The sequence below is a fragment of the Lampris incognitus genome, chromosome 1, assembly GCF_029633865.1.
Source record: "Lampris incognitus isolate fLamInc1 chromosome 1, fLamInc1.hap2, whole genome shotgun sequence".
In the NCBI taxonomy this organism is placed as follows: domain Eukaryota; kingdom Metazoa; phylum Chordata; class Actinopteri; order Lampriformes; family Lampridae; genus Lampris; species Lampris incognitus.
In genome coordinates, this window is record NC_079211.1 from 142,896,004 (window position 1) to 142,905,672 (window position 9,669).

Below are 9,669 nucleotides of genomic sequence, written 5' to 3' on the forward strand. Positions count from 1 at the left end.
ACCATATTATATTACCATATATGTATATCTATCTATCTATCTATCTATCTATATATATGTGTGTGTGTGTGGGGGGGGTTGTATGGTATATATATATATATATATATATAGAGAGAGAGAGAGAGAGAGAGAGAGAGAGAGAGAGAGAGAGATAGAGATAGAGATATATATAGATATAGAGAGAGAGAGAGAGAGAGAGAGAGAGAGAGAGAGAGAGAGAGAGAGATAGAGATATATATTGAATAAATGTATGTATTTCTGCACCGGTATAAAGGCTGCAGGCTGGGCTCACTACGACAGGGCTCTATCCAAACGCGACGCCAACACCTTGACGCCGATCAACAGGGTCCACGGTGTGGAATGCCGCGAAAGGATTTTGTCAATTAGTAGTGGGAAGACTACGGGCGCTTGAACGCCGCCTCCTGATTGGCCCGGGCGGAGAGCTCGTGCTCAGCGCCTCCATATAAACCCGCGCAGTCCTGCCACCGGAGCTATCTGTCACGCGAGTCAAAGGGGATTGCGTCGAGTCCGCTGTAGAGGAGCAGCCGCGCTAGGTAGAGGATAGCCCGCCCGTGAGAGCTCGCCATTTCCTCCCGCCCGCGGCTCGGCACAGAGAGCCCCCTTTTTTTTTTTTTTGGGGAGCCCGCGTCCCGACTCTTCCCTCCTCCTCCTCTTCCTCCCTCCGCCGCCCTCCTCCGCCGCCGCCGCCAGTTACCCGGGATCCGTCTCTCCGCGTCCAGTTGCAGGGTCCGTGCTGAGGGGGACGATGCCTTTGCGGAGCGGACTTTTTCTGTTGATGGTGCTGAGCGCATCCGCATACGAACTGGATCAGAACGAGTCCTACTCGCCCAGGAGAGCACGCGTCTCCGCCAATAGCCCTTGTAAGTCGTATTCTTCCTCAATCATCTCTCAAAGTGCGCCGCCTTCTTCTTCTTTGTTTTTTTTTTTTAATTCTTCTTCTCTTTTTTTCTTCTTCTTCTTCTCCCCCCACGTCCATTTCTAACGCTGTCAGCCTTACTACAAGGAGGGGGGGTTGTTTGTTTGTTTGTTTGTTTGTTCGCTCCATAAGCAATGTGTAGGCCTATGCAGTCTTTCTCTCTCTAAAATGAGCCGCCTTGATTCATGCGCCCGGCTGTTGCCGGCTCTCTACCGGCAACAGATGAGCGGGGGGCGGCGGGGGGGGGGGGGAGCTCCGTGCTGACACCTGCACGTACCGGTGGTCTGGTTTCCTATGTACGACACCTCTGCAGCTGCACAGGACACCCTCCTCTGTTTTGTTTTGGGGTTTTTTTTTATAGTAGGATTGCTCCTCCACTCGTGGGCTCTGCTACAGTGACCCTAGCCCACAAGTACCAACGAATATCTTGATATCAGCATGTGAGAATTAAAACAATCGAACCCAATGAGTTTTGCCCCCCCCCTCCCCCGCCGAGCCCAATCTCATCTTCTCAGAGAACTCCTTTCTTTTCGTTGTTGCTGTTGTCGCTGTGATGTTAGCCAGCCCTCCAGCTTTGTGGCCAGTCAGTTTATGGGTCCAATATTTGAACGTCTGCCAAGTAGGTACAGGCCTGTCCCACTCTTAGTTGGTTGAGAATAAGAAGTAGTAACTGATCTGATGTTTACACTATGATTAAAGACCCCCCCCCCACACACCACCCACACCACCATCCCCCCACCCACACCTTCGAATAGTGTTCGAGTCGGTCGTGTGGACTTAGTCTTTGGCCGAGAGCAGTTTTTGGCAGGTTAAGGGGGCCGATTTTGTGCAGCATCCACTTAAGTTGGATGAAGACAACGTATGCAGGCAGTAGAGGGTGAAGGATCAGTGGTTTAATTGCCCTTACCATTATTCTAGCCATCTGATGCCCCCAAGCAAGTACAGCAGCAATGCTGAGCATCCTCAGTTTATGACTCCTTTATGCTAATGAGCTGTCAATGTATTTATTATTAGATACTTCGCTGGGTAGTGAAGTGTGATCGTCTCATGCTGAAGCATGCCATCGGTGGATGCTGGCAATGACCTCCGCTTGCACAATTTAAAGTTATAAGTCATATAAAAAAAAAAAAGGACTGAGAACCAGGGTGCCGGTGTCATCTCGTGAGCGTTTGATTTTATGTCCAAGGTCTGCTGCAAAGAACCACAGTGAAATAAATGTAGGTGCCAGGAACAGTCTAATGATACCAGTTAATGTCTGAGACTCTTAAAAGGTTTTTGGGTTTTCAATATCCATTCACTATTTGCCTCATATGAGATTTAATGAGTCACCAAAGAATTATTTTATTTATTCTTTTTTTTTTCTTCATTTGACCACCTCATTGTTTAGTTGAAATGCTGACAACACTGTTGTAACAAGGCCGATGAGAGTCTAATGGTTCCTGGTCAGCCAACAGTTGGCTCCCCTGCTGATGGTAGATTCTCTGTGCCCACAGCAGATGTGGCACGCTGTCTCAACAGTGCCCTCCAAGTAGGCTGTGGAGCCTTCGCCTGCCTGGAGAATTCAACTTGTGACACAGATGGCATGCATGACATCTGCAAGTCCTTTCTTTACAGTGCTGCTAAATTTGACACTCAGGTATAGTTCTTCAAATCATTCTGCAGACCAGCCATGTTATTGCCTCTGTTTTCTGCATTTGCAAAATGTGGGACCTTATACATGCTGGGCCACTGTGAATTTTTCCGTAGGGTAAAGCATTTGTGAAGGAGAGCCTTAAGTGCATTGCCAATGGCATCACCTCAAAGGTATTCCCCACCATTCGCCGCTGCTCCACCTTCCAAAGAATGATATCTGACGTCCAGGAGGAATGCTATAGCAAGTTGGATATCTGCACTGTTGCCCGATCGAATCCAGATGCCATCGGTGAAGTGGCCCAGTTACCAAGTCACTTCCCTAATAGGTGAGCTCTTCAGTAAAATTTCCCATAATCTCAATTTAAAGATGGGATTTATGTAAATACAGGAGAAGTCAGTCGAGATTATGACCATTTTCAGTGGATGCATGATTCCTTTGTAGAGATAAAGCATATATGGTGGAATTTAGCCACTACTCATGTTAATGAATAAGTCATTGGCGCATATTTGGCAAAACTAATTTGTTAGCATAAACAAAGCATGTTTTATTTGATTTGTGGACACAACTTTGACACTGATTCTTTGAACGTAAGCCTTGAGTCTATTTTGTCTTGATGTATATTTTGTGATTATCAGGGTGCTAAGCCACGTGTTGTAGTTTACTTGCATCTTCGACTACTCTGAATCCGGAAAAAATCTTGCAATTATTACGTGTCACACAACGGGAATAGCCATTCTTAATGTGATACCACTGAATTTGGGATGTCCTCTGCAATCTCAAAAGATGAAGCTGCAGTACTTGGAAGATGGTACAAAGGGAGGGTAGGGTGGAGCACCAGGCTCGTCAGTATGCACTAAAAAGCTGTGCTGGTAACTCCCACATCCATGACATCAGACCATACGGAAAGCATAAAAGTACATGAAAATTCCAAAGGAAGATTTCAACCACTAGAGGGTGCTACCACATCTTAACCTCTACAAAAATGTACTGACTCTTAGCTGAAAAGGTCATTTACAGTACCTTCAGCGCTTTGAAAAGCTGCATTGTTTTACAGGTTCTACGGTAAGCTGCTACAGAGCCTGATGGACTGTGATGAGGACACGGTGGACCGTGTTCGGACCAGCATGGTGTCACGGCTCGGCCCGGAGATGACCATGCTTATTCAGCTGCTGCAGAGCAAGCCCTGCCCATCCACTGCTGTGGCTGCAGCTGCTGCCGTTCCAACTGGAGTCGAGGACCGTGGGAGCTGGCGTTGGTCCATGGGTCCCCACATGTACAAGATTCCACCTAATCTACGAAACAGAGACTCTGCCAGTCATTTTGGCAAGAAGCGGTCTGCCAGCGACAGCTCCTAACTCCCACTCAGATTCAGAAACTCCACACACTCCTCAGAATCATGAAAAAAAAAAAGCAAGCTCCTCTGTTCCCTAGGGGTGACAAAATCCATTCCTCCGCTAGACTGGAAGTTACAGAAACCTCTAGGGAATGCCCATACAGTTCCCAGTTGATATGAGAGTTTGATTGTTGTCATAGTATATATCTTACACTTTAGGCTTGTGAGGACCCCCCCCCGCCCTTCCATCGATTATTTTCCAACTTAATCACTCAGTTAGTGTTGAACATGTGGCTGTTGCATCCGTGCAGCATTATCCTGTTCACTCCTCTTCACCTCCTACAACAGAGAAGAATCCTTAAGAGGTCTTCTGATGTCAAGCACAAAACAGCCATAGTGGTTCACGCCTCTAGAGCACAAATGGTCCATACTTAAAAAAAAAAGACAAAATCGTGATATAATAATGCAGACATTTGCTTGTTATTAGAATTGAACGGTTGGATTGTTAGTTCATCGATAGGAATGGCAAATTATTGTTAGATGTAGCTTATATTTGAATGATGAGACCAATCAAAATGTGAGCATGTGCTGTGGAAATGAGTTTCATATCAATTTTCTGACACTCACATAATACTTTAATGTACTGTATACTAAGTTATCTAAGACAGCCATAGCCAGCCCTCTGAAAGAGTGCTCATAAGGAGAGAGATCCATAGGGGTTTCACGGTAACGTCGAAGACATTACCTAAAACTGACCAAATAACTTCAAACTGCCCTGAATACTATTTATGAAATACCAAAATAGTATAGAGCTATAGCACTTGTACTTGTTTTTTTTCTGGTGGAAAACGAGGCCATGATTCTTAACTGAAATGCATTTCTAATCATCATATCAGGACATGGCCAAATTTTCCTATCAGAGAAATCCACTTTGCATATCCTGTCTCCAGAAACTCTTAATGCATAAGACTGTTGAGCTCTATAGCACACATGGGACTGTGTTGGGTAGAATCTGTATCCACGCTCTTAGCCGAGTGTGAGGCAGTTGTGTATGTGTTTGATTAGCAGGTTCACCCCTGAGACTGAGAGCAGCCATCTTCATGGACTGATGATGATCATTCTCGGAGGTGAACGGGATTACGTAGAGGATTTCTGTCATACACACTGGCTTCCAGTGTCGAGAATGAGAATGACTATTTAAAAAAAAAAATCCTTGTTGGAATGATATTGATATTTATTTTCCTACTATATTATTTAAATTTTTTTTATTTTATGGCATTATTGTAGTTTTAGTTGGTTTACAGATAGACATTTTAAAATGCAGTTTGGTCATGGCTCCTGTTTAAACACGACCGCTATATCAAATAGGTGAGCTGGCACTCTGGTGACTGAGAAGGACCCATGTCATGACTCTGTGCTGGCCATAGGGGAACAAGTCTGTCATTTAAATCAGGTGATTTAGGTTATGGGTGTTGTGAGTGATCACATCCAAAACACTACCGTTTCGACACATGTGTTGGTGCAAAGTCACAATTGCAGCCGTTAGATATACCTGTTGTGTGCTTGGGGGTTTGTGTACATTACGCAACATACAAAACTGATGATGTGCAAGGTATAATCAGAATAAAGGAAACGCCAACATAATGTAACGCCGCTGTACAGGGTTCTGGTGGTTCTTGGGCAGTTTGCGGTGCTTTTCCCTGGCATTGAATGGAACCGGCTGTTGTTCAGAATGGCTCGGCAAACTTAACTGACAATACCAATGATAACCTAAATCCGATACATCTGTTTAACAGGTTTTAGTTTTGATTTTGTTTGGCGGTATACACAAAGAGGGCAAGAGAAAAGAAGGTGGAAAATGATGGGGGAGAATGGATGAGTCGCAACACACAAGTACGTGTTATGTGCTTTTTACCTGTCGTGCCCAAAGGCCCCTCGACATAGTTGTGTTTTTTAATGGGAGCCTCGTCTTCCAGGACGGCAGTGCTCCTACCGGGCAGAGATAAGTGTTCGCCCACTGGGTTGAAAGGCATAACAGCCTCTCTCGCCATCACTGCAAAATGACAAAAGCTTAAGGTGAGGGGGGGTGATGGTGGTGGTGGGGGAGGGGGGGCGCATCAATTTATTTGCTGAACCTGAATAAGTACCAGTGTCCAAAGCCAAGTGCCTTCACGCACTTAGCACCTTTTATTCGGAGCGCACTGGGATTTAGCTTCAGACAGGCAGCAGCATAAAAAGTCACTGTGAAAAGCTTACAAACTTGTTAGATAACTTAAGAGACAGATGTTGCGAACTTCTTTCATCACGCTCCTTTTGCAAACTTTTATCGGACTCCTTCCGTGCAACCCTAACTGACTTTTCTCACTTTTTGCTGCCTTGTCGCAAATGACTGGTGTGCTTCCTTTAAAATGACTGAATGTCCTACCTGAAGATTTCTGCCCCAGCAGTTTGCTGTAGTAACCGTGCAGGTAGTCCGGGCTGATACGCATGCGCGCAGCAGGGGGGGCATCGGTAACAGTGTTAGCAAATTACCTGCTTGCAAAAACAGAAGAAGAAAAAGCACAAAGGCTTCATTAATCTGTAAATTAACGCTCAATTAATCAGTCTCCTACTAATAAGATACGGTTTGATCATTTTCAAGAAATTACAAATCCTCTGAGACTCATTTACCACAGCCATCAAGGGTTAAGATGGACTGCCTTGACAATCATACGTACAAAACCAGTATGCTGGTCCAGAACCACTATGACTTTGTACCGGCGTTTCCTTTATTTTACCCATTACTATTTGCTAGATGTTGGTGTGGAGCCGGTAGTTTAAAAAAACAAAAAACAAAACACTGGCTCAGCTGAGCTTTTGTTAGGGACTGAACTGCAAATGTTTGTGCCAAGTCGAGGTCTGCGTCGACTGATAAACACTTTGTAAAGATCGTCTTGGAACCAGCACTGGGGGTTGTTTCGACTTGAGGCCGCTCAATCGAGGAAGTTTTCTTCAAAATCTGGAAAATTTTCACCATTAAAAAAAAAAAGGTTTTTGAGCCATCCCTTAGGAAAAAAAAAAAAAATCTGAAAAGAAATGGTTGTGTTGATACTGACCACCAAGTCAGCACACATATTGGGTGAGCTGAAAAGCCCCCCCGGCCCTGCTCGGAAAGGTGGATTTGTAAATTGCGAAGAGGGACCGTCTTAAAAGCGCCACGCGCTACAGACTAGAAGACGAGACGCGTGTTGATTTTTCAGTGTAAAATATTAGTGGTGTTAAGATTTCCAAACTATGCAATAATCTCACAAGCAAAAGGATCCACAGCAACACACACTTATTGACCTTTAGCTCGTCCAGTGCCAGCTGACGCGGTGTAAATAAAGCAACAGCGCGCGCGTTTTCATACCCGCGGTATGGAGGCAGTATCCACGTACACCCCTTCCTGTTTCTGTTCTGGTTGACCGGTGTTTCTTTGGTTTTGCGAATAACACCATCTCTTCTCCTTCGTGCGGTGTGAACAGAGCGCAGTTTTGAAGGCGTCGCTGCGGAAGTTAAGGACTGTAATTCACACTGTAGTCTGTAATAGTAGCTTAGTATTTTGTTGAATATGCACTTTTTGCATCTTAACCACTATAAAGGGCATTGAAACATTCAGCATAATGTGCAATTGAGAGATGTTTTATTTTACCCAGTTACGAGGAATTCTTTTGAATATTTTACATCCTGGAGGATTGGGGCTTCTTTTGTGTACTATTGGTATGTCTGTATCTTTGTTTTCCATGGGAAAAATCCAAAACCCTACAGTTGCTGCTAAACTATAGCCTGTTACTCCCCTGTATGATGCTGTTTATCTCCAGATGCCCCCGTAGTGCGGCTATGTAGATTTATCAACGCTCAGCAAACTCGACATCAGCCTACATATTTTTGCATTCTCACATTTAAATGTTTATTCACGTCTTTTTTGTTTTTTTCCTTTTTTTTTTTTGTTTTGTTTTTTTGAGCATTATTATAGTGCCATCCGTTAGGCGGGGGCAAGTTCTGTTTCTTCACCTTTTTTGATTACAAGTCAAATGTTACAGTAACTTCAGAGAATGTACCTGTATATTGAATGTTTGTTGTAATGAGGACATGAGGACCCAAACCAAGACGAACCATGAAGGCTATTAGGAAAACAAAACAAAGTGGGACTAGTAGAAGGCGTCCCATCACCTTCTATTTTAATTTCACTTCATTTCAAGCATAGGGCGCTTAAGGTGGTACTGGAGTATTAGAAAAAACTAACCCAACGGTGAGATCTGTGAACGTGTCTCTCCTGTCATAACGATTCTCACACGGCAGACTAGAGACTTAAAGACCCTTAATTCTGGAACTTCATGGTACTCTTTCCTCTCAAGACTTGAAATAGATCGATAAATGTTGTTTTGCTCAAAACAAAAATCAAAACTCTTCAGTGACTAGTAAGAATTATTTTTTACTCATATAAGTGACACTTATTTTACTATCAGATTCAAATGTTATCGAGGATTTGAGGAGATTTGTTGAAGTTCCCGATAAAGATGCTATGTTACGCATGATTGATCCTTGTGAATCACTTGCACTTTAAAATATACCCATATACATATATACCCATATTGTGTATATGTTTGGGTTTCTCTCTGTACTGAAAAGTCATGAAAGATAAAAATGCATCAACTGTGTGTCTTTTGCTGATCAGAAATAAAATATTTATCATATCTGGCATATGGTACGGTGTCTTACCTTATATTATTTCCCTTATTTGGAATTTTTCTTATTGCAGAGCCACCATCTGCAGTGCGGCGTGCACTCACCATTAGATTCAACTTAAGAGAGCTTTGTGCCCCTACATTCTTTTACATCGGGATCTCTAAAATAATCAGTGAAGTGCCACTGTCTTTAAGGCATCCATCCATCTATCTGTCTGGATCAGGGTACCAAACTTGGACAACATAGGTCTTACTAGGATGTCCTTTTTGGGTGGGCATTTGGATTATTTGGGTGGGCAACAACGAAAATGTTACTTTTCCCAAATATGGTATGCAAACGAGGGTGTAGTTTAATTTTGAGAAGGGGGAGGAGGGCAAAAGGAATACAATTACAGCATCCAATTTTTGTAGGGGGATCCAGGGCCATTACACCATGTCATTTCATCATCAGCCGCTTCTCTGGGGTCGGGTCACGGTGGCAGCAAGCTAAGTAGGGCACTCCAGACATTCCTCTCCCCAGCAATGCCCTCCAGCTCCTCCTGGGGATCCCAAGATGTTCCCAGGCCAGATTGGACATGTAGTCCCTCCAATGAGTTCTGGGTCTACCCCGGGGTCTCCTCCCAGTTGGACGTGCCTGGAAAACCTTCAAAGGAAGGCACCCAGGAGGCATCCCAATCAGATGCCTGAACCACCTCAACTGGCTCCTTTTGACGCAAAGGAGCAGCAGCTCTACTCCGAGCTCCCTCCATATGTCTGAACTCCTCACCCTATCTCTAAGGCTGAGCCCAGACACCCTATGGAAGAAACCCATTTCAGCCGCTTGTATCCGTGATCTCACCCTATCGGTCACTACCCAAAGCTCATGACCATAGGTGAGAGTTGGAACGAAGATTGACTGGTAAATTGAGAGCTTTGCCGCTTCACCACAATGGCCCGGTACAACGTCCGCATTACTACTGATGCTGCTGCACCAATCCGCCTGTCAATCTCCCGCTCCATCCTACCCTCACTCATGAACAAGACCCCGAGATACTTGAACTCCTCCACTTGAGGGAACAAC

The 9,669-nt window shown here is 44.4% G+C and overlaps 1 protein-coding gene across 3 annotated transcripts; it reads left to right on the top strand.

Annotated features, from left to right (window-relative positions):
• The first annotated feature begins 515 nt into the window (after nt 1–515).
• On the top strand, nt 516–5,962 carry stc1 (stanniocalcin 1). Of its 3 annotated transcripts, none has more exons than XM_056287154.1 (4): nt 516–881; nt 2,431–2,573; nt 2,684–2,895; nt 3,625–5,962. In XM_056287154.1, the coding sequence occupies exons 1-4, from the start codon at nt 767–769 to the stop codon at nt 3,923–3,925; spliced, it is 771 nt and encodes a 256-aa protein (XP_056143129.1). In that variant the 5' UTR covers nt 516–766; the 3' UTR covers nt 3,926–5,962. The 3 variants fall into 3 exon arrangements, with proteins under 3 accessions (XP_056143129.1, XP_056143130.1, XP_056143131.1); XM_056287155.1 differs by having other exon boundaries at nt 2,434–2,573; XM_056287156.1 differs by having other exon boundaries at nt 755–881; nt 2,325–2,573.
• Nucleotides 5,963–9,669: the final 3,707 nt, after the last annotated feature.

Coding starts and splice junctions, on each gene's coding strand:
- stc1 (XM_056287154.1), top strand. CDS start 767: ATGCCTTTGCGGAGCGGACTTTTTCTGTTGATGGTGCTGAGCGCATCC. Junction 882..2,430: donor CGTCTCCGCCAATAGCCCTT/GTAAGTCGTATT, acceptor CTGTGCCCACAG/CAGATGTGGCACGCTGTCTC. Junction 2,574..2,683: donor CTGCTAAATTTGACACTCAG/GTATAGTTCTTC, acceptor ATTTTTCCGTAG/GGTAAAGCATTTGTGAAGGA.